The sequence below is a fragment of the Hemicordylus capensis genome, chromosome 2, assembly GCF_027244095.1.
Source record: "Hemicordylus capensis ecotype Gifberg chromosome 2, rHemCap1.1.pri, whole genome shotgun sequence".
Taxonomy (NCBI): domain Eukaryota; kingdom Metazoa; phylum Chordata; class Lepidosauria; order Squamata; family Cordylidae; genus Hemicordylus; species Hemicordylus capensis.
In genome coordinates, this window is record NC_069658.1 from 86,507,106 (window position 1) to 86,532,138 (window position 25,033).

Genomic DNA, 25,033 nt, shown 5'->3' on the forward strand with positions numbered 1-25,033 from the left:
GCTACTGGGTACTCAGTTTATCTTTTAAGAATTTCTGAAGTGTTTAGATTCTTTGGTGTGTAATGAATCCTCATAGGGATTCATTATGAGGAAAGGTTATTGGACACTAAAGAGCCTAAACACTTGAAAAAAAATCCTAGAATATAAACTGAGTAGTACCCCACTGACTTGAAGGTGGGAGTGGGGTGTAATTGTCACATGGCAGTTCACAGTTGGCACTGTCGAAAAGACAGTCAAAATAAATAGAAGAAATGAAAGTGTGCAATGAATCCTCATAGGGATTCATTGAGGGGAAGTTATTATACACTAAACAATCCAAACACTTGAAAAATAGTGACCAGACATTTTGCTCCATAACTCCACTTCTACAAGGGCTAGAGTTTAGCTTTTTTTAAAAAAAATCAAAGCTGGGAATCTGGGGTAATTAATAGGTGGGATCCAAATCTCGAATCAATTCAAATCAAATCAGGCGTGATTTGATTTGGACCCATATTTAGCCAATGGACCACACGCGTGATTTGTCTTGTCTCCAAATCACCCAAATCAGCTAGATTTGGGTACAAATCGATTTGTGCCCAAATCAGTTTGCACATCCCTATCTGTCTCTATGCATCCATGAACATTTACTTGGAAATAAGCCCTATTAAACAGAGTAGGACTTGCTTCTATGAGCCCCTGGTGGTGTAGTGGTAAAACTGCTGCCCTGTAACCAGAAGGTTACAAGTTCGATCCTGACCAGGGGCTCAAGGTTGACTCAGCCTTCCATCCTTCCGAGGTCGGTAAAATGAGTACCCAGAATGTTGGGGGCAATATGCTAAATCATTGTAAACTGCTTAGAGAGCTCTGGCTATAGAGTGGTATATAAATTTAAGTGCTATTGCTATTGCTATTGCTATTCTATGAACACGAATACGACTAATATTTATATACAGTTTTTCCACAAAAGTTCTCAAAGCAGTTTACATAGGTATAAATAAATAAACAGCTTCCTGTCTAAAAGGGGCTCTCAATCTTAAAAGTAAACATGCATATGAATATACAGTGAGGGAAATAAGTATTTGATCCCCTGCTGATTTTGTCCGTTTGCCCTCTGACACAGAAATGACCAGGCTATAATTGGAATGGTAGGTTTATTGTAGCTGTGAGAGACAGAATAACAACAAACAAACCCTCAAAAGCCCAGTGCCCAAAAGTCAGCGATGGATTTGCATTGTAGTGAGGGAAATAAGTATTCGATCCCCTACCAACCAGCAAGATTTCAGGCTCCCAGGTGTCTTTTCACTATATGCAGGTAACGAGCTGAGATGAGGAACACCCTCTGTAAGGGAGTGCTCCTAATCCCAGCTTGTTACAGTACCTGTATAAAAGACACCTGTCCATAGAAGCAAGCAATCACTCAGCTTCCAAACTCACCACCATGCCCAAGACCAAAGAGCTGTCGAAGGATGTCAGGGACAAGGTTGTAGACCTGCACAAGGCTGGACTGGGCCACAAGACTATCACCAAGCAGCTTAGTGAGAAGGTGACTACAGTTGGCACTGTACTCGCAAATGGAAGAAACACAAAATAACACACAAAAATAACACACAAAAACACACAAAAACTCGCAAATGGAAGAAACACAAAATAACTGTCAATCTCCCTCGGTCTGGGGCTCCATGCAAGATCTCACCTCATGGAGTTGCAATGATCATGAGAACGGTGACAAAGCAGCCCAGAACTACACAGGGGGAACTTGTCAATGATCTCAGGGCAGCTGGAACCATAGTCACCAAGAAAACAATTGGTAACACATTACGCCGTGAAGGACTGAAATCTTGCAGTGCCCGCAAGGTCCCTCTGCTCAAGGCAGCACATGTACAGGCCCGTCTGCAGTTTGCCAATGCACATCTGAATGATCCAGAGGAGAACTGGGCGAAAGTGTTGTGGTCAGATGAGACCAAAATCAAGCTCTTTGGCATCACTCAACTCGCCGTGTGTGGAGGAGGAGGAATGCTGCCTATGAGCCCAAGAACACCATCCCCACCATCAAACATGGAGGTGGACACATTATGCTTTGGGGGTGTTTTTCTGCTAAGGGGACAGGACACCTTCACCGCATCGAAGGGACGATGGACGGGACCATGTATCGTCAGATCTTGGGTGAGCATCACCTCCTTCCCTCAGCCAGGGCATTGAGAATGGGTCGTGGATGGGTATTCCAGCATGACAATGACCCAAAACACACAGCCAAGGCAACAAAGGAGTGGCTCAAGAAGAAGCACATGAAGGTCCTGGAGTGGCCCAGCCAGTCTCCAGACCTTAATCCCATAGAAAATCTGTGGAGGGAGCTGAAGGTTCGGGTTGCCAAACATCAGCCTCGAAACCTTTTTGACTTGGAGAGGATCTGCAAAGAGGAGTGGGACAACATCCCTCCTGGGTTGTGTGCAAACCTGGTGGCCAACTACAAGAAACGTCTGACCTCTGTGATTGCCAACAAGGGTTTTGCCACCAAGTACTAAGACATCTTTTGTGAAGGGATCGAATACTTATTTCCCTCACTACAATGCAAATCCATCGCTGACTTTTGGGCACTGGGCTTTTGAGGGTTTGTTTGTTGTTATTCTGTCTCTCACAGCTACAATAAACCTACCATTCCAATTATAGCCTGGTCATTTCTGTGTCAGAGGGCAAACGGACAAAATCAGCAGGGGATCAAATACTTATTTCCCTCACTGTATGTATGTGTGTGTGTGTATAAATGTACTGTCCTGAAAGTCAAAAGGAGTTAAATTTGCTTTACTCTGGCTGGATCATGTGAGCCCAGAGTTTTTAGAATGCAGTAAATATTAATTACTCTAGTGTGGAACTTTCGTCTGTCAAATAGTCGTTAAAGACATAGAAACGCTACCAGAAATTCAATAAGTGACTGACATACTGTGCAATGTTCAGTATGTGTTATAATGTAACATTTGTGCATTTGCCCAAGTGTGCTCTTGCATGAACACAAAAACTGCAGACGGAGTTGCACAATGGTACATCCATTGGAAATCATGGCTGTACTATTGTTCAACTCTGCACAATGTTTATGTTTGTGCAAGAGGACACTTGGGCAATTGCATGCATGTTGCAATGCACATGGAACTTTGCACAATATGCCAGCCAGTGGATTTATACAGGTGGACATTGTGACTTGTGATCTTGACACCCACAGTTTTGCATATCTGTGGCTAGGCAATGGGTACACGACCTCAGTATATGTGGGTTTTTTAAAAATGGGTTAAAAATCCATATGCTCATGGTTCCTAGATGGCTGTAAATGACTTCTAGAGTTATTTCCAACCACCATTTTGCACTATAAGCCATTTTGTGGTTCTTTTGTTCTTTTTTTTAAAACGCCTCTTTTTTTGCAGAAAATTGGCTGATTTGGGGGGTGTGGGGGCATTGCTGGACAACTAGAGATATGGAAAGCATGGTACGGTGCTTTTTTGCTCCTATTTCTGCCTTTTTTTGCCCTCCAGGAACCCAGTCACCCAATTCCCATTCATTCTCTCTCGTTATCTGCGGTTTTGTTATCTGTGGTTGTAGGGCAGAATGGAACCCCTGAGGATAATGAGGTCCACCTGCAGTGCAGAGTTCAAGCACATGTGTGAGGCATAATTAGGATAGACTTGCCTGAAATATGCATTCTTTTAGGGGGGAAACTAATTGATCTGCACTGTCACAGGAAATAAATGTTTTATTTGAAGCAGCCATTCAGCTGTTTCAGCTATAGCTGTTTCAGCTACTTCAGTATGAGTTTAACCATTCTTTCAAAGAGGCTCTTCTCATGATTAGGGGGTTTGCTTAGCCCGCTTAGCCCGCTCTCCCTGCAGACGAGCAGCAGTCTGCTCTGGGCGGCCACAGCAGGCGCCCACACAACTCCCAGCTCCATCACGGAGCCTGCCGGGGCTGGGGAGTTTGGGGGCCGCATGGCCCCCAGAAGCTTCAGCATGCTCTGCACGAGCATGCAGTGCATGATGGAGAGACCCCTGACCCGGGAGGCTGATTTCCAGCCTCCCGGTTGGGGGTCTGCTTATGAGTTACTGCGGCACGGAGCCACACTGCAGCAACACATGAGTAAAAAAACTGGGTTTGCAGAGCGCTTGCTCTGCAAACCTGGTTTAAGGACAGGGGTTATTTAGCGGGTTACCCGCTTAGGAACCACCGGGCTCACAGCTGAGCCTGGTGGTTCACACAATGGGAGGAAAACGGACTAGCAGAGGCTAGCCCGATTTCCTCCCATCATGTGAATAGCCTAAATGCTGTTGTTAGCCTATTAAAGCCTATATGAAAGCTTGGCAGCTGCCTCCATTATCTCACAGTATAGCAGCAGTAAGAAGACTTCCTGGACTGTCTAGCTTTTCTTTGCCAGTAGTGGGAAACCACTTTTAGAAAGTCAATGACAGAAACATTCACTGGTGCAAAATGTATTCTTTATTCAAATATCGCAATTCATATTAAGCAGAAAGCCAACAGAAGCCACTACTTAAAACAATTACACTAGTGTAAGAACTATACAAGTAGTATAAATAGTTTGTCAGCTGTCCACAAATTATTTAAAGAAGTTATTCACATGAGCAAGCAAAACTGGGCTAAGGGAGCCCAGCCCAGTTTTGTTTGCTTGCGTGAACTACTGGGATCACGCCCGATCCTGGTGGCTACACGGTGGCAAACCCACCTAAGTAGCCTTCAGCTTAAATGAGGTTAAGGGAGCAAGCGCTCCCTTACCCTCATTTTTAAAATTGCGTGTCTGCTGCAGATGCTTGCAGCTGCGGTGGGCATACTCGGGGGGTAAGGGGGCTCCCAGTAATGTACCATGCACTTGCACGGGGCATTATTAGGGCTCGAGGGGGTGGGGCACTTTGTGGCGGTGCTTCCCTGCTCCCAACCCCCAGAGTGGCCAAGTGAGGCATGGGCGGATGGCAGGAGAGCCGCTGCTCATCTGGGTGGGCGATCTACCCGCCCAGAGAACAATTACTGTTTATCTGCAGGGAAGTTAAGGCTAACCCTTCTTCCCCCCAGTTAGCCCCAAAGGTCTTCCCAGTGATTGTGAGAAGAGCTTCAAAGAATAGTGTCTTCTTTTCAGGTCTTAGGACAAAAATGAGAAATTTTGAATATTCCAGCTGTCTAGGTTTCTAGCCTAAGAAAGCAGATTTGGATTTGTCCCAAACTATTACAAGAATGTAAATTTATCTCTTGAAATTAGATGCTATAAGAACTTGACTTGTGCTGAATAGGTATAAATCTCTAAACTCAGGGCCCTCCGTCAAATATATTTTGAGACTATTCCAGCTATTTGAAATGTTTGCTTGCTTGCTTTGTTATTGCTTCTAAAAATAAATGTTGATGTTTAAGTGCATTGTAACACTTGGTTTTAAAGAAACAAAATTCCACTCTAAAATAATTATTAAGGTACTACACGTAGCTTCGAGTGTTATTTTTTTTAAATTATTGCCTGATTTCCAAGGTTTTTAGCTGTTTAATTGGTTTTATTGTGTTTTAATAGTTTGATTTTAATTGTTAACTTGTTTTAATTGTTTTTATTGTACTGTAAACCGCCCTGACCCATTTTGGAAGGGTGGTATATAAATCTAATACATAAATAAATTAAACATTTTGTAAACTTTGTATGTCACCTTAAGTGGCGCAGCGGGGAAATAAATAAATAATAAAATGCTTGAATAACAAGTAGAAGGTTGCCAGTTTCTTATCCCCACTGGTACTATATCGGGCAGCAGCGATATAGGAAGATGCTAAAAGGCATCATCTCTCACTGTGCGGGAGGAGGCAATGGTAAACCCCTGCTGTATTCTACCAAAAGAAAACCACAGGGCTCTGTGGGCGCCAGGAGTTGAAATCGACTTCATGGCACACTTTACCTTTACTTTAAACTTTGTATAGGCTAATTTTTATCCTTTCACAGGAAGTACATATGGGTAGTTTACCCAGAAGTAAGTCCAACTGAATTCATAGGTCTTACTCTCAAGTTTGTATAGGATTGCTGCTTAAAATTTGATTCTAAAAACACTTCCTTAATCTATAGCTGCAGATGACACAGATTTGAAATACATATCCATCATTGATTGATTAAGTGCTGTGTCAAGTCAACCACACAGATAGATTCTCTTTGCGACCACATAGATAGATTCTCTCCAGGATGATCTGTCTTCAACTTGGCCTTTAAGCTCTCTCAGTGGTGCATTCATTGCTGTCATAATCGAGTCCATCCACCTTGCTGCTGGTCATCCTCTTCTCTTTACTTCAACTTTCCCCAGCATTATGGATTTTCAAGGGAGCTGGATCTTCACATAATGTGTCTGAACTATGATAGTTTGAGCCTGGTCATTTGTGCCTTGAGTGAAAATTCTGGATTGATATGTTCTATGCCCCTGGTGGCACAGTGGTAAAACTGCCGCCCTGTAACCAGAAGGTTACAAGTTTGATCCTGACCAGGGGCTCAAGGTTGACTCAGCCTTCCATCCTTCCGAGGTCGGTAAAATGAGTACCCAGAATGTTGGGGGCAATATGCTAAATCATTGTAAACCGCTTAGAGAGCTCCGGCTATAGAGCGGCATATAAATGTAAGTGCTATTGCTATTGCTATTGCTATGATGCATTTGTTTGTTTTCCTGGCTGTCCATGGTATCTTCAAAAGTCTTCTCCAGCAGCAGAGTTCAAAAGCGTCAATGCTTTTTCTGTCTTGCTTCTTCAAAGTCCAGTTTTCACATCCATAGAATGTCACGGGGGAAACCATTGTCCGGACGATTCTAATCTTTGTAGGTGTAGACATGTCACGGCATCTAAATATCCCTTCCAAGGCCTTCATTGCAACCGTACCCAGTGCTGGTTTGTGGCCTATTTCTTGACTGCTGGATCCTTTACTGTTGTTGGTTGATCCTAAAAGGCAGAAGCTATCCACCACTTCAGGTTTTCAGAACGGATGCTTTAAAATAGAGCTGGGGTCAAAAACAGAAGGGTGTTTTTTGGATGTTTCTACTACTGAGCCCTTGATGCCTCCACTACCTGCGTCTTTTTTTTCCAGTGGAGGCATATTGGTGACTGCAAAGGATGGTCTGTCTAGACCTGTTTGCAGAACAGGCAGATACTCTGTCTTTAACTTGTTTCTGTTGTAACAGAGTTGTTGATTGAACCAACACAGCTAATCAACAAAAAAAATATAATTTCATGTAAATATTAAATAGGATTTTCAGTGTGGAAAATATTGTATAGTCTATGGTTGAAGACATTCATAGTATGAAAATGTGGCCTTGCTGCACCTTTGTCAACTGTCCTGCAAACAAAGTTTTTCACTGAAAGAAAAAATACACATCAGGAAAACAAATGCTGTTCCAGCTATCAATTTTGCCCTTATCTGCTTATTTGCCTACCTGCTTCTCTGGGGAAGTTAACAAAGCTCCATTCCTGAGATGGAATAAAGGTATACTTCTTCCTTTCTTTGAAGCCCTTTACAAAGTGAGAGGATTGTGCCTCCCCACTCCATGTACCACTCTCAAGGAGAGCCTAATTTCTTATTTAGTGTAAGACTCCAAAGAGCGTCCTCCCATCTTAAATACCCAGCTTCAGGTTGCTTTACCTTTCTCCATCTAGAGGAGGAAGAGCCAGCAGCAGGAGTAACTAGCAAGTTGGGGGCAGGGGATCAAGCTATACAGCTGAGCCAGCATTTGATTCATTGGAAGGCATGTCTGCCTTTTCAGTTGCAGAGTCAGATTATGACATTGTGGGGCCCTAAATTAGGTCAAGAGTAAGAAACTCGTTACCATTAAAATAAAAACTGACAAAAGGAAGCTAATACAAATTTACCCTTAAGTTCACCTAATGGACTTAGGTCAAGTAGATTTTAAGATCTACTGGACCCAGATCCATATGATGATCATTTTCAAATGCTAGTCATGTTAAGCATGGCTAGTGTGTGAAGCACAAACAGCAAAGGCACTAAACACAGTTGTGCATACCTACATGTAGCTTAAAAGAACATACTAGTGATTAAGAAAAGAAATAAAAACAGGAGCAAAGAGCAGAGATGCACCTAGGTAATTCTGGAGCCTGGACCTAAAGGTCTTTGGAGCCCCCCCACCACCACCCTGCACATGTTAAGCATCATCCCCCTACACACACTGTGACATACACACAGTATTAACATGTGGGTTCTTGAGGGCACAGACAGCAACTGAATGTATGAAACAAGTATATGTATAAGTATAAACAAGTTTTATAAGAATATAAAATAAGTATATTTATATAAATATGCATTAGTGGAAACATTTCAACACACAACTTTACATATTCCCATCCCACATATTTATTTCCCCCCTCCCCCCTCTGTCTCTAAAACACCCATCGCAGGTCACAATCACACTCAGCTGCCAGTTGCAGTGCAGGCCGGCGGCATGGCACAGCAGCCACACCACTCAGGACAGACTAAAGAGGATTTGGGGGCCCCCAGGGGGTGGGGTGACCCTAGACTTTGGCCCCAAAGATCAGGGGTAAGAGCACCTCTGGCAAAGAGGCACTAAACAGTTGAGTGTATTGAACCATAAACAAAAGATGGCAGCCTTCTGACTATTAGCAGCCAAGAGGAATGCTATGCTTGATGTCACCTCTAGAATTAGTCCCATATGAACTTGGCAAGATTGCTTCATGACATTGCTGTCTCCAACCTCATATTTCTCTCACTTATATTAGCAGTGCAATTATGTATTTGAATAAGTTATGAAGGCATGGTCAGAATTTTACCAGTAGCAGTTGGCCAACAAAGCTGTTTTTTTAATGTTTTAAGAAGGCCTGGGGTGGATTAAGCCTTTTGCTTCCCATAGTCCCTTTCTGGGTGCCTATGGGCGATGGCTTCAGCAAGTGTGTGTGGGTGTGTGAGAGGAAAGTCCTCCCCATTTACCTTTTAAAATGCCACTGTGTGTTGCCGGTGGGATGGGGCAGCAGCGGCTGCAGTGGGGAGGATGGTGGTGAGGAGAGGGGAAAGTTCCCCCTTTTAGCAGTGCCTGCTCCTGTGTGGAGGGAGAGGGCAGTGCGGGAGAGCTCCTTCCAGCTCCCCTCCTCCCTCTGAAATGACTGCACACCCTGGCTGCAGTTCGTTATGGGCCTTTCGGAGAATGTGATTCTAAAAATGGGAGAGAGACCCCATCCCTCCATGCAGCAGTGGACATTGCTAAAAGGGGGAACTTTCCTCTCACCCCCACCACCACTCTCCCCACTGCAGCCGCTGCCGCTGCATCCCACCTGCATCACATAGGTAATGGCATTTTAAAGGTAAATGAGTGGGACTTTCAGTTTGCCCCCCGACACTCGCTGCAGCCACCGCCACTTCCAGAGAGGTGCAGCAAAATTTGAGGAGTAGCAAAATGCCGCTCCTCAATTTTTGCTGCTGTAGGCAAGTGCCTCTTGTGCCTCTCCTTAAATCCGCCACTGGGAAAGCCTCTCATATTGCGAGGCCTTAAGCTTAGTTAGCTTATGCCTTATTCTTAATTGACAACATTCTATCTTATACACAACCCTTACATTGAAACTCTCTTTTCCTTTCAGTGAGCATGCATAGACATCAGACATGCTTATTGCAGTTCAGTCAAAGCAGGGCTGTGGCAGTTAGTGAAAGCATTTGATGAACTGTGCATGACTTATTCCTTTTCTTGCACGACTCTAAAGAGTTAAGTGTTGTTTGTTTGATGAGCTGTGCAGTCCTGATGAATATATCATTGTTTGAACAAGGGGCAGCCACATCTTTGTAAATATGTCTTCAGACCTATGACTTTGCTTTAGTTTTAAGAGTGAACTTTCACAACCAAATGCAACAGAAATGCTACAAAGGTTAAATATGATAAGCTTTCAGCCACGTAAACACCTAAACTGAAGAAAAATGACTACTCTTTAGAGATGAAGGTGGTGTGATAGAGCCACTTTTGCGCTTCCATTGGGCACTACCACTCACCACAACCCACTCTGGGCCACCCTGGTGCCCCCCCCCAGGGGAGTTATAACTAAGGCTGCTGAAATCCCCATTATTCCCTATGGGGAAAAGCTTAAAGACGTGTAAACTTCAAAAATCATTTTAAAATCACCCCTTTGCCAAATTTCTTTGAAATCTGGGTAGTAGCTTCCATCCATTGGGCACTACCACACACCCCACTCATTTGCCCCCAGGACACCTTTTTTTGCCCTGAATCGATTCAGATTTAGAAAATTTGGGTACAAATTGAATCTGGGGTGATTTGGGGGGCAGATTCAGACCCAAAACATATCGGAGGTGATTCAATTTGGGTACAAATCAAAATGAAAAAATTGATTCATGCACATCCCTACCAGAGATGCAAGGTTTGGGGAGTATAAAAATATGTTAAATAAAATAAAATAAAATATTCCAGCAAGTAAATAATCCATTAGGAGGGAGTGCTGCAACAATCGCTCCCACCACTACCCACTGTTCCTCATGGGCTGTGAGACAAGAAAGAAGCACAGCTAGTTTCCAACTTCTGTGTGTCCCTGAAGGGTTTCTTCCATTGTTGTAGAACTGAAGGTAATGTCAGCCAGAGTTTTTACCATTGTCCCTTAGCTAGCTAATGTTAGTTGTGGTGACTGAATTCTACTGAAAGCAATAAACCTGAGTTTGTTTTCACTAACATTTTCCATTGGTTATAATGAGACTTACAGCCTATACATGTTTACTCAGTATGCATGTTTATTTAAAACTAAGTCCCACTATGTTCAACAGAATGTGCTCCCAGTTAAGTGTGTATAGACGTGCAGCCTTAGTCAGAATTATATTTATCCAGATCAGGGCCATTGTCTCTGAAACTGAGCAGAGAAGGAGTTTGTCTTTGTTTTTTCTTGTTCGCACATCTCAAACAGTGTAGTTTTTGCTTATTTATCTCCAAATAATGCACTAAAATAACTTGTTTTAAGCATTTACTATATTAAAAAAATTAGATGCCTTGCTTTTATTTGCTAAACTCAAATTAACATGTCGGCCACAACACGGCAGCTACCCTTTACTGAGGTCACTGAATTCTTCAGTTATTCAAATGTAAATCATGGTAACACCAAACTAAACATAAAAACAAAGAGACTTTTATTTTGACCTTTTGTTCAGCAATGAACAAAGAAGGAGTGGGGGAAGCCCATCTCATCTGAATGGCTCATTCATAGGAATACAAAAATTGAAACTCTTTAGTGGCCAATACAGGTAAACTTTGTTTCCATTTATACTTTCCATGAACAAAAGAAAGCTTTGTTGACTGCAATATCCTACACAAGGAACCTGATTAGTTCAAAGTAGCTGTTGCATTTTTTTCAGCTTTCATAGCTTATGAAAATCACAGTTATTGTCACAAATCTGGTACAAAGTAATCCTAAACTAATTGAAGCAAATCTCAAAGCAGAAAATAATCTGAGGCCAGAGCTAACGAGTCAGATCTGTTATAAAGACTGTAGATTGAAGAAACGTGTTTGAAGCATCAGGAAATCTCAGTAAACATCTTAAAAGACACCTTGGTAACATCACAGAAATCTCATACAAATTTGAGAGCTAAGCAATCTGCAATGTGGTCCATCCAGGTCAGTTTTGTCTTCACTGACGGGCAACTGCTCTCCAGCATTCAGGAAAGAGTCTTTTCAATCCCTATCTGAATATACCAGAAAGGAATCTGCATGCAAAGCTTGTGCTCTACTACTAAGCTACAGCCCTTCTGCTACTATTAATACATACTGTAATGGCATCACCTTCAGCAGTTATGATGGGCCAAGTGAGAGGTAAAAGCTGGCTTTGACACAGATGAATGCTCTGAAGCACATGCAGTACATTATGGCAAAAAAGATAAGGGAGATATTGGACTATTCAATTCACATTTAGCAGAGTATGCAAAAGTGAACAATCACTGAGACTGCTTACTATACCAAGGAAATGGTATAGTAAGCCAATATCCACAAGTAAATTATGATCGATTCTAGATATCTTTCAGTCCAAGCAGGCCCCCCATCAACCATTATGAATTCTTGGGACATAACAGCCTTTGGTGTGCAGGTGTTACTCCCAGAGTAGGACTTTAGTGCCAGGTCCTTAAATCTCAGGGCCATATCTGGTATGAGCATCATATTAAAGCACTAGTTTAGAAGTAGTTTTGCTGAAAACGAATATTTGGGGAGCAAATTCATCTATCAATCAATTCTATACTACTAGACCAAAATGAGTGTTTTGTTAGGGGAAATAATCAATACTATTGATTTCTTTTGTATGAACCTATTACATAAGAGCTACAGTATGAGTATAAAAAGAATCAGGGGAAGGGGGTTAAGAGTGCATTGAGGATCATTGCTTCAACCACTAATGTAGCTTTCAAATGTTTAGAACTCATACTACATTTACTATGAAATTTCAATGGTAATACTGAACTGTCAGACTGTGTTAAAGGTTGCAGAGAAAAGCCACCATGGCCCATGGTGTGTGTATTATTGATTCTACCTTCACCTCTGATAAGCATTTAAGAATTTCTGAAGTTTGTGTGTCTTTAAGCTTTTTCCCCATAGGGAATAATGGGGATTTCAGCAGCCCCGTAATTCCACTGGGGGGACACCAGGGTGGCCCAGAGCATGGTGTGGTGTAGTGCACATAGGGTGGCAGCCACCCCCAAAACGACAAGCCCATGGGGCACTGGGTTTTGTTGTTACTGAAGTGTTCTGAGAGTAGATTCTCTGGTAGGAAATGAGAGTGAATTTAATGACAAACATTGAATCCACTCTTATTTCCTACCAGAGAATCTACTTCCAGAACACCTCAGAAACAACAAAACCCAGTGCCCCATGAGCCCATGAGGTTTTGGGGTGGTTGGCATCCTATGTGCACTGCACCACCACTCTCTCTGGGCCACCCTGGTGCCTTCCAAGAGGAATTATGGGGCTTCTGAAATCCCCATTATTCCCTATGGGAAAACGCTTAAAGAAGCACCAACTCAAAAATTCTCTAAAAAATCATCCCTTTGGCCAATTTCTTTGAAATTTGGGTGGTAGCTTCCTCTCATTGGGCGCTACCACCCAACCCACTTTGGTGGGTTGGGTGGTAGGTCCAAATCCCTGATGGAGGTCCGAATCCCTGAATTTTTCGGGTCCCAATCTGGGGTGTGTGTGTGTTTTGTACCCAAATCTCAACAACTGAGGACAGGGGTGATTTGTGGCCAGATTCGGGTACAAATCATTTTGTACCCAAATTGTTTCACATATCCCTGGTCTCTGGGCAGTTTACAACAAAGTAAAAACAGAAGAAGTTAAAACATTACCATTTAATTTTTTAAGAATATATATTTTAAAACAGTGTTAAAACTATTAAAACTGTATTTAGTTAAAAGCCTGGGTGAACAGATGCATCTTTAAAGACTTTTTAAAAGCTGTCAGAGATGGGGAGGCTCTCATTTCAGCAGGGAGCATGTTCCAAAGCCTCGGGGCAACAGCGGAGAAGGCCTGTCCCTGGGAAGCCACCAGATGAGCCGGTGGCAACTGCAGACAGACCTCTCTTGATGATCTCAATGGGCGGTGGGCTTCATGACGAAGAAGACGTTCTCTTAAATATCCAGGGCCCAAGCCATTTAGTGCTTTATAGGTAATAACCAGTACCTTGTATTTTGGCCAGAAAGTTATCGGCAGCCAGTGTAGCTCTTTCAATACAGGAGTAATATGATCTCTCCAAGATGACCCAGGGTGCTGCATTCTGAAGCAGCTGTTGTTTCCGGACTACATACCTTGGTAAGTAATCTTCAAGGTCTCTCCAGAAATGATTTATGAGCAGGTGTAGATGACACCATAGGCCCTTTTTGCATAGTTCATATTGTATGAGTTCATATTGTATGAACTGGACTTTTTATCAGAAAAGTTGCCCCTCTTCAAAGGTAGAAAAAAGATAGGGGAAAACATGTGGAGTGGCCTCCTTCCTCTGTCAGCATGGTTGCTGTATGTTGACAAGATTGTCTACTTCACTTTGTTTTATTTTCTATTTTACTTGGCACAATTAGAGACTGCATATATTGTGTAAAGAAAGCCCTCCTCAGACATTTAAAAAGGTACATTGTATTTGCCTACAGTATCCTGAGAGTGTAGCCGAAGCCCTGTCCTGTCACTGACTTTTCAAAAAGGGCCACCCACCTGCACTGTCCATGATTGCTTCATATGTCTGAAAGAGCAAACCAAGGAGATTGATTATTATTTCCTACCAGAGGAATTTGGTAGGAAAAATTGGTAGGAATTTGGAGATTGATTATTATTTCCTACCAGATCAGAAGACTGGAGCACCATGATCAAAAGACTGGAGCACTTACAGTGTTTACCTTTTCAGACAAATGGCATAAGGTGGATAGTGCAAGGTGAGGCTTTTTGAGTGCGTTGGTTGTGCGGGGCTTCTGGACATGTTTTTGGGATGCAGCATTCCTTTTTTCTTTTAATGTCTGAAGAGAGCTAAGGGATGATAGACAAATGAAACTCATTTTTAAATGGGGGATACCAGCAAAGGGCAGCCACGTCTCTGTAAACATCAGCCTTCAGACCTATGACTTTGCTATAGTTTTAAGAATGGACTTTGCTATAGTTTTAAGAATGGACTTTCACGGTCAAATGCAGCAGAAATGCTACAAAGGTTAAATTTTGATAAGCTTTCAGCCAGGTAAACACCTAGGTTGAAGACAGATGACTACTCGTTAGAGATGAAAGCAGTATGATAGAGCCACTTTTGCACATGCTGTATACATACATTTCTTTTGCCTCACTATCATCTTTGGTCAAAGAGATTTTTGAAATACTGAAAAACATCTATCAAACATGCTTATCAGAAGTGAAGATAGAATCAATAATATGCACACCATGAAACATGCTAGCTTTACCACCTTTAATCTCCCCCTCCTCAATGTTGTTTGTCTCTAGCATCAGGGCCAAACCAGACATTATATTAAGCCCATTACTGGGGTGAAAGTCCTTGATTTTTACAATTTAAATAGCAGCCATGAGAGAGGGTCTAATCAGGATTGGGACTATGTCATGGGGAAGGGCCTTTAGCCCTTTGGTCCTGCTATGGTCCTGATTAGGATTGGGGTCACCACTGCTGTTGTTTCCCCTGGGAATGAAGTTCTCTTTGATACCAATAAGAGCTTCTCTTGTGTGGAAAATGACAGCTGTTGGGGGCCTGATCAAAATCATGACCATGGTAGAGGCAAAGAGTTAAAGCCCTCTCCTTATACCTATTGCTGATCTCTGTTGTGGCTGCTATGTAAGTTGTAATCATCAAACATGACAGCCCCCAGCATGGGTTTAATGTAACGAGCCTTTCTCACGATCAGGGAGAAAGGACTCCATGCTGCAGGGGAGGAAGCCTTAAAATGCTTACCCTCCCATGCAGACTATGCTTGTCTTCTGGATGGGCACATGAATTGCTCGCTCAGACATTTGCCGGTTGCTACTGACAGCTGGGAGGTTTGGGGGCCATGAGACCCCTGGAACTCCCAAATGCACCCCATGAATGCACGGTGCATTATGGGGAGCTTCCCAACACAGGCCAGGAGGGCGGCACTGACACATGATCACTTAGTCAGGGGCAAGAGCATGCTCATGCCCTTTACCCTGGCTGACAGCTGGAACTCCCTACAGGGTTTGCCGCCATGCCACTGCCAGGAGCCGCACAGTTCTCACGCGGTTCTCATGCTCCTGGCAGTTCTCACACACAGGCAAAACTGGGATGGGCTTCCCAATGTGTAGCTTCACCTTCACATTGGGGTATGAATTATATTTATTATTTATTTTCTGTGTAAAGCACTATGAAAACTTTTCTTGAAAAGTGATATATAAACGTAGTAGTATTAGTAAGTGGATGGAGAAAGAAGGATGTAGACTGGATTCCATTATGCAAAAATAGTAAGCATGGATGCTCAAGGCTTGGGGAAATGTTTAACAAGTTTAAAACCTCTACTGTAGGCTCAAAAGTGGTTTTTAAGCATTTGCTTGTTGTTTTAAAATATCTTTTAGAAAGAGGGAGAAAAGGATCACAAAGTTCGCCTTGCTGTTGGAAATGGAGTAAGAACTGATGTCTGGAAGGAATTTTTACATCGATTTGGTGACATCAAGATATGCGAATTTTATGGTGCAACAGAAGGAAACATCTGTTTCATGAATCATATAAGCAAAATTGGATCTGTGGGCCGAACCAATTTCTTTTATAAGGTGACTATTTACATGTATGATGGGGTGACAGATTAACTTACTTATAGTGCAGTTGTCTAATCAGCTAATCTAGCATTTGAATAACTCACCAGGAAACTGCTGCTACCTCACAACCCGATCAAGTGCTAAATGTTCTAAACTAGTTATTACCAGTTAATAAATTGTTAGACAATATAAGTTACTCTTGCAAGATATTATTTGAACTTGCTTGTGCACTTGAAGCTTTGCCTCATCATGCTTCTCAATCCAATTCCTTCGTGACCAAGGTCTATGTGTTTGCCATTTTATTCTGCTTTTTTATAAAACAAAAATGTTTTGAGCAGGAATGCTTCATGAAAAAACTTGGTTTGGAGATCGCACAACAGTGTTGTATACCTTCTTCATCTTGCTTGTAAGAAAGTGGGTATCAAGTAGCTGAGCCATGGGCAGCAGTCTCTAGGGAGCATGTGCCAGGTCTGGGACAGGAGCTTACTAGAGACCATGCCAGACAGACAGGCAGGTTGCCACTCAGTCACCAGAGGGTCAGACAGAAGTCAGGAGTCAGGAACTCATCAAAGGTCATAGCCAAGTAGTCACCAGGAGCCAGAGGGCCAGGCAGAGGTTAGGAAGAAGCCAGGGATCACATATCAGGAACAAGACAAAACAAGAGGTCCTTGATACCAAGACAAGCCTTAGCCAGGAAGAGTTTTATACTTGCTGCTACAGAGAGAGGCCAATGAGTAGTTTCCTATGGTGGGCCTTGCTCAGGGCTTCAAGAGTCTAGGATTCTGCTTGCAATGTTAGCAGGCTGCCATAAGAGCCAGTGAGCTGCAGGACTGCAGAACAGGTAGGGCATGACACTGGGAGTTTGTTTACAAATGTGTCTACTTCTGGATGTTCACACTTCTCTGAAATGCCTCTCAGCCAGAGTCTGGCTAGGCCCTTCACTCGCCTGCCCCCTTCTCCCCTCTTCCCACCGGCCAGCCATTCTTGTTGCCCCACCAGTTGTCCGGCCATTCCTCCTCCTCCAGCTGCTGCTGCTGCTTGTTCTGCCATGACAGCCAGCTCCTGGGCCTTACTGCCACCTCCACTGCTAATCCTGCTTCCCACCACTCATTCCCATCCACCCCCGTCACATGCCAGCTGGTGGGAATGGTCCAGCTCATACTCAACCCCAGCTGGCTCCTGGGGTGGTTTGGGGCCTTCTGCTTCCTGCTGCCCCCAGAGCTTGCTGGGAATGGTGGACATGCATGTGGGGGGGGGGGAGAGCAGCAGTGGGGAGTGGAAGCAGCAGCGCTGACAGGACCTAGGAGCCAGCTGCTGCAGGCAGTGAGAGTGACAGTGCAGGCAGGGTTAAGTGGGCGGGGAGGGGGAGTAAAAGACAGGCATCAGGTAAGCGGGAGGGGGGAGCCTGTGTTCAAGCCCATTGCTCACCGGGGTTTATTGTGTGTCAGTTGCCAAAGGATGAAACAGCACAGCAGCATGACTCCTATGGGGAGTACTACAGACAGCTTATAGAAAGAGGCTTTTGTGTGGGAACCTAAACACAGAGTTCTCAGTACTTCTTTCTATGCTGTAATGATTAACAGTCAATACCGTGGTCCTACTGTGCTGGCAGCTGCCAATCCAGGGCTAAGGCCAGTGTAACATGGTCATAATCATATGTAATTCCATCAGCAAAGTAAGAGGCACGACATCCACAAAATCAAGTTTTGTAGGAACACCAACAGCCTCTCCCACAGAGTCCTTGGCAACCTGCCACCACCCACTAATCAGAACAATGGTAGCTGATGCTGCCTCCGTATTACTCATGCATGGAAGGCACCAACAAACAAACAACTGGAATAACATTACCCAGTCCAGTCCATCCTGTTCACACGCAATATTCAAACAGGCTGCCAGGAAGCATCCAAAGCACCTCTGCCAACACAAACCTCAGTGGTATAAAGGTTAGAACAGCAACTGTCACCTAAAGCCACAAGCTGCAGATTTTCCTGAGATGAGGATTCAAATCTTCTTGGAGCCCAAACTCTTTTGCCAAGGAAAAAAACCAAGCCGGACAGGAAAAGAAGGAACACTGTTTCAGTCCCAATAACCAGCCAACTCTATAGCCTTGCATGGAGATTTTTCTGATGGTGAGGAGATATAGCTCAGTGGTAGAGTGTATGCTTTGAGTGTAGAGAATGCCAGACTCAATCCCTGGCATATCTGAAGAGGACTGAGAAAGGTATCTGTTTAAAACCCTGGAGAGCCACTGCCTGTCACTGTAGACAGTACTGAACTAGATAGATCAGTGGTCTGACAGTGTCATATGTGCTAAGCCACAGGATGTTCAAAAAAAGAGTTTTGGGCTGGCTGTGGTATCAGTGCTGTCTCATAGAAAATTCTTGTGCAAGTGCATCTAACACAGCCATTTTTAATGTCTTCTGTATAATGGAAACACACATTTTGCAAGGAAGAAGAAACAGGGCAACATAGACTAGAGAAATGGACCGTACAGCAGCAAGCAAGTTATTTTTGATTGAAAAAGGGAAGACCACAAGACTAAAACCAATTTTCCTGTTCTAGAGAGTGACAACTACACAGCCCCTGCAACACACAGAAGAAGGATTCATGATAGGGTGTTGTGGTGGGGGGCGTCAGCTAACTAATAAGATAACAGTGGAGTAAGTGGGGAAGTGTGGCCCCCTGTCTGGCCATCCACACGTGTGCACAGGTGCACCCTCCTCTATGGTCCCTACAGTCAAGCCAGCTGCCCTGGGGTGGGGGAAGCAGAGGAAAGTGCCCTCTTCCACGATTTCCCACTTATCTGCATATGGCACACAGATGGAGTGGATCCAGGATTTAAAAACTTGTGTAAATGTGCTGTCCTGTTGGCCCACTCCACAGCTGTCCACACGGCTGAGGGCTGTCAGGATGTCCTCTCATGTGCATGCAAGGCTTCAGAGGGATTTGGGGAGAGGGAGGTAGTAGCAATTTCCCCCCTATTTTTTAACAAAGAGGGTTGGGGGCCCAACTAAAGTGGGAGGCCCTTGGATTTTCTGGTGGTTACGTGGGCTGGCTATTCATGTGAATAATCCCCCAGGCATTATTTTAAAAGCTGTTCTGTGACCTTTTTTATTTTAAGCACCAGCAGTCTGGTTCTTGTTGAGCCCATCCCTTTTGTACAGGCTTTGCTTATCCCAAAATGTATCCCAGAGCCTAATAAATCTAAACCCCCTTCTCCCAGCACTACCATCTCATCCAAGCATTGAGACCCCCTCAGCTCCGCCTGTCTCGCTGGCCCTGTGTGTGGAACAGGTAGCCCTTCAGAAAATGCTACCTGGGGTCCTGGATTTCAGAATGCTACCTAGCAGCCTAAATTTGAATTCCAGGACCTCTCAACTGCATTTTCCAACACAGTTGGTGCCAACATGTAACATGATGCTGGGGAGGGACATGTATGACCATGTCCCTCCCCAGCACTGTCCAACATCCTATCTAGATGCTGTGTGAAATCTGCAACCTTCAGCCCTACAGTATATCTTACCACCAAGCCTAAGTCAGTGATAGGGCCTCTACGTATATTTTTTTATGCCCACTAAAACTTGAAATTATCTGTTCTGAAAATTTGGCTCCCAAGTCCTCTTTCTGTGAACAAGAAGAAGATTCCATTCACTTTTGCAACAAAAATGTAGAAATCAGTTAACCGTAGTGCTCTCCCATATGACTTCAGCGTATGTGTGTATGTGCACATATGTGTACATACACATCACAACCATGTAGGCAGTGCTGGTTGTATAAGTCCATCCTAAATAATGAGTACTTTGGTTGGAAGGGGGATGCTATTCAGGTGATAAGGCGCATGTGATTAATCTTGCTCTTATAGTTGTGGCATTCACACATGCAGGCATGAGGGATAGCAACCATTTGCCTCGATGTGCATTTGAAAGGGGCCTGAATAAAACAGGCAATGGGCTGTATTGAAGCAGCTTCTGTTGATGAGAGGACAAAAGCTTTAATGTTTCAGAGGCCTCCTTACAAAGTGGCTCAATTTTGTGAAGCTTGAAAGACTACACACTGAAAATATGTTGGTCAAATAGAAGTTTCTTTTTTGTGCTCTCTTTCTCATATAAAGGAGTTGGAAAGAAGCTATTGATTACATCAGTAACACACTTAGCATTCTGGCAGTCTTGAGTTCCTGAAGTACTAGAAGTCTTTTGAGCATAATTACTCTTCTAGCTTTCATTTTGGACCTGTTCCCAGTAAATTCATTTTGTTGTAAGCTGTGAAGGTCTAAAAGAGACAACTAATTGCAGAGTTTGAAAGACATGGCCTAAACTTAACACAAATTGCTCCTTTGGAAGACTAAATGGAACCTGAGAAAGCCTATGCGTCTTAGACAAACATGCCTGTTGTTAAATACACTGAAGCTGTTCTCACGAGCAGCCAAGATCGAGCTAACGCAGCCAAGCCTGCACTTGGTTGCCCTTGAGAACTGCTGAGATCCATGCAGATCCCAGCAGTGCTGCAGCAACAAACCCACCTACACAGCCCGCCAAGTAGCCAAGGTTAATGGTGCAAGTGTGCCCTTAACTTGGGCTCACTGCTTGTGTACGAGCGCCGGCTGCTCCCAGCTGGTGCTGGCACAGCCCGGGGCGGTCGAGGGAGATCCCCATAACACACTGCACATTTGCGCAGTGCATTGTGGGATTCCCAGCAGCCGAGATGATGCATCTCAACTCCCACACCTTCCCCGCTGCCTGGGGCAGCAGTGGATTCATGTGCCCAGCAAAATCTTGGTAATCCTCTGTGGGGAAGGTAAGGTTATGCAGCCTTTCTCCCCACCCGCACTCCTAAATAGTCATGTGAATGGACCCACTGCTTAGTAAATGTGTACTATGTGTACTAATTGCACTATAAGTCTTTAACTCTTTTGTGGAAATAAATGGCATTATAAGTTAGAATTAATGAAACATATTTTTGAACTTCAGTTTTCAGAGTTTAAAAAGCAAGTATGCCTCTAGTCTTTTCTTAATGTGTAGGAGCCTTGAAAATGTTACTGGTGTAGCATGCCTTCAACTCATTTCTGTTCCAATGAGCTTCTTATTAACCCAGGCTTTTGGACAAGAAAGAAGGCAGTGGAAAAGCAAAATGAGCAGATTGTAAGCTGTAAAGAGCAGAAATTACCCTCAAACAAAACAAAACGTTTTCAAGTGCAATTTAATTAGAAGAAAAATTGCCATCGTCCCTCCCCACCCCCACCCCCCAGAGCAAAGCTCCTTGAGTAATCAGAGGACCTGAGTGGGAAGCTTCTTGTGGGGAGCAGTGCATAGGAGAGAGGCAAGCACTGTTGCACTTATAAAGTTTTGCAAAATGTCACACTTGCACTTTTCAAGGAGATATCCCATATGATACCTAAATCTCCATTATGATTCATTAACTTGCTTTGTGTTTTTGTACATCTACTAACTGGCTGAAAGGGAAAATGATATTTCCATCTACATAAGCCTCCACAGTCAAACTTCACACACCTGGGACTGTATTTCTTAGAAGATGACTTCTGGACAGCCTGCAGTCCTAACTGGGAAATTATTCAGTTTAGGGACCTAGAATCCAGGATTCTACATTCTTATCTAGATTGCTAGATAAAGTGTGAGGTGTGTATGCATTATTTGGAAAATGAAATATGTGATTTCTTTCAGTCCTTATGCACCACTCTGGTTTGCTTTAATTAAAAAAAAATGGCAGATTGTTCCAATTGTAATCAGGGAGAGCACACCCACTGAGTTCACTAAGTGCAAGATCAGAAAACATCTGAGTTTTAGCTTGCTTTCTGATGGAAAGAAGCTTATAAGATCACCACGTACCCATATGTGTTCAACTATGTGTTTGTGTCCCACAGGTAACTTTTTTATTTACAGTCAGATATAAACCAAATTCACAGTACATGGGAGGAATTCTAGGAAAACCCAAGGTGTTGGGGTTTTTTGGGTTTTTTTGCTGATTGTAGACACTCAATATATAGGCAACATTCCTTGTAACTCATCTGCTGAAAATTGGACAGAAACCAAATTTACAGCACACAGGAGGGGACTCCTAGGTAAGATTCACCATGTTAAAAGAATTGGAAGGCAGGTTATGCATTTAAATTGTGTCAGTTTTGAAGGTTGTTTTGCTGGTGTTAGGTAAGAACTTCTCATATGCCATAAACATTTAAAGCCTTTGCATTCCAAGCAGAGAAAAAACCCCACTCCCTTTTTTACATTCACTAAATGATTTTTTGTCCCGTCCTTTGATAGTCATATGACATGAGTTAACCAGTTTACATGAGAAGGCCATCTGTTGCAAACCACAGAAGTGGTTTCTGATGAGACAGTGCTCTATTAAAACATAAATTATGAACACTTTTGTTTATGTTGATACTGGAATGATTTTAATAACAGCATAAGGAAAAGGCATTTGAATAGCATTTGCTATGCTCCCTAAGTACCATTTTGACATTTTAAATATTTCCTGCTGAAAATCATTCCCAAGCTGCTATTTACCCCAAAAGTATTTTCTGCAGCTTGGGTTTGGGTGATATTTGATGAGAAAATGGCGCAAGATTAAAAAACTTAGGGTTAACCCTGCTCCTACATGGTCTCAATCCAGACCAGGTCCTCCACTGATGCTTTTGGAGAGAAAGGGGGTTTCTGGTTTGATTTTTAAAAAAATCTATGGGAATTATAAATAGAGGTAATGGATAGATAAACCTGCTATGTCTAAACACAAATGCTCTCATGGTCTGGTAAATGTTGTATATCTTTTAATACTGCAGAGCTAATCTGCAATGGAAACCTATTTGTCTAACTTAATATTATTATTAAATATTATTAACTATAAGTAATAGTAATTATAAATAATAATTTTTATTTATTAACTAATAATAATAATTATGGCTTGAACAAATTCAATTTACATGCAAAACATGTCCCTCTTACTCTTTAGGCTAGTGGCTGCAGCCACCCTCCCAATATCTGTTGGCATAGTTCAATCATTCTTCACTTTACTTTCCTGTAAACTAAAATAGAAATATAAGAATTATTTCCTTCATTTTTGAATTAGTTGGTTAGTCAGTTCAAATCTGGGAACATTAATTTGTGTCAGCTGGGGCTTTCCATTAATTGCAACTTAAGTTGTCATTTGAAAGAGTTGTTTTGTTTGAAAATATTAGTAGCAAGGCACTCTTCGGTGGGAGCCATATTATTATTATTTAATCATGTTAGGATCTGATTCCTTGACTTTTTAATAACTATTGAACTTCAATAAAAGAAAACAGTACAGTATTGTCCACCTGCACTATGCATGGACTTGTTGGCTGACATCCTGACTAAATTTGTCAGTATTACTACTCGGGGTTACTCTAAAGGACTACTAAATTTCGCTAGGACTTCCTCTAATAAATTTAGTCAGATCAAGCTACTTCTTTTAAAAAGAGAAGAAAGCAAGGTCTTCCTGCTGGGTGGGAGGGCTGGCGGGGAGGCAGGCTCTTACTTAACCCGCCTCCCCACACAGCCTGGGCTTGGCTGCCCATATGAATAGCCTCTGTGGCTGCTGACATCCAGATCAGCACTGCACTGGTGCATCAACACTAACCATTGTGCTGTCATGTGAGGGAGGAAGGGGTGATTTTCACTCCTCTTCCCTCTGAAGCCCGTTGTGGTTCCCAAATACATGTCCCTTAGGGCTTCACAACAGTCAGTTTCTAAGGGTTTAAATATTTTCCATATTATCATTAACACTTTTAATGCATTACATTCTCTCTACTGACAAAAGGTTACTTTTAGAAAAGGATAACGATTCTCTAACCATTCCATTTCAGTAAATGGGGCTGGGATTTGACCATGCATGTGCCCTCCTGCCCCGTCTGGTTCAGCAGGGCAACATTGACTGGGTTGTAAGGACACACCCGTGCATGTTCCTATCCTCCATGTTGAATTGGGCAAGTTTGGAGTATCATCCCAAGAGGCCAAGTGTTAAACATGAAAGCTGTGAATTGCAATCAAACCAGTAATAGGACCTGACATGATGCAGACTCTGCTAGGCAATTTTTGATCGGGTTGTATCTGATGAAATTTTTGCCCAATAAAGAGATAAAATTTGATACAATATCATTTTGAATGGTTTCCATCTGCATCAGTGGTGGGGAAAGCTTACCTAGCAGGTGAGCAGCAGGCTCTCTTTCCTTCTTCTAAGAAATCTTCAGTCCTATCAGCAGCAGCAAGTAGCAGAGTTTCAAAATGCTGCTTTTCTACCTGGCAAATGGACCACAATGCCCTAGAAAAGGAAGCAAAGTCACAACATTAAGGCTATTCCCACAACAATCACTGGAAAGTGGGCTACGGTTGCTTAGCCCGCTTTCCAGGAATCGTGGGGACCACTGGGCTCCCAGGTGAGCCTGGTGCTTCCAAGGCGGCTAGCCCACCTAATTCCCGCCCCCATTAAATGAGGTTAACAGAGCAAGCACTCCATGTAACCTCATTGTTTTGCTTGTGTGTTGCAACGGTGCACGGTGACACATGAGTAGACCCTCAACCAAAAGGCTGCAGCCAGCCTCCCGGGCTTGGGGGTCTCTCCAGGATGCCTTGTGCAGTTGCACGGGGCATCCTGGGACTTCTGGGGGCCACGTGGCCCTTGATCTCTGCAGCCCCTACCAGCTCTGTGGTGAAGTTGGCAGTCATGTGGGCAGCCTATCCAACTGCCCAGGGCTGCACTCTGATCATCTGCAGGGAGAGTGGGCTTAGCCCACTCTCCCCACAGACCCGACAGAAGCTCTTCTCATGGATCGTGAGAAGAG

The 25,033-nt window shown here is 43.2% G+C and overlaps 1 protein-coding gene and 1 long non-coding RNA gene across 5 annotated transcripts in view; one reads left to right on the forward strand and one right to left on the reverse strand.

Moving 5' to 3' along the window:
• SLC27A6 (solute carrier family 27 member 6) overlaps positions 1-25,033 on the forward strand; it is a 60,670-nt gene that overhangs the window by 17,046 nt on the left and 18,591 nt on the right. For both annotated transcript variants that reach the window (XM_053291792.1, XM_053291791.1), the window contains one exon: positions 16,042-16,236. In XM_053291792.1, coding sequence (XP_053147767.1) covers positions 16,042-16,236 — 195 coding nt within the window. The remainder of the gene's footprint in view (positions 1-16,041; positions 16,237-25,033) is intronic.
• Positions 22,257-25,033, reverse strand: part of LOC128343191 (uncharacterized) — a 37,155-nt gene continuing 34,378 nt past the window's right edge. For 2 of the 3 annotated variants that reach the window (XR_008315377.1, XR_008315379.1), the window contains exons 5-6: positions 24,394-24,513; positions 22,257-23,257 (exon numbers count right to left, since the gene is read on the reverse strand). This is a non-coding gene — a long non-coding RNA (uncharacterized LOC128343191). The remainder of the gene's footprint in view (positions 23,258-24,393; positions 24,514-25,033) is intronic. The other variant, XR_008315378.1, reaches the window with a different exon arrangement.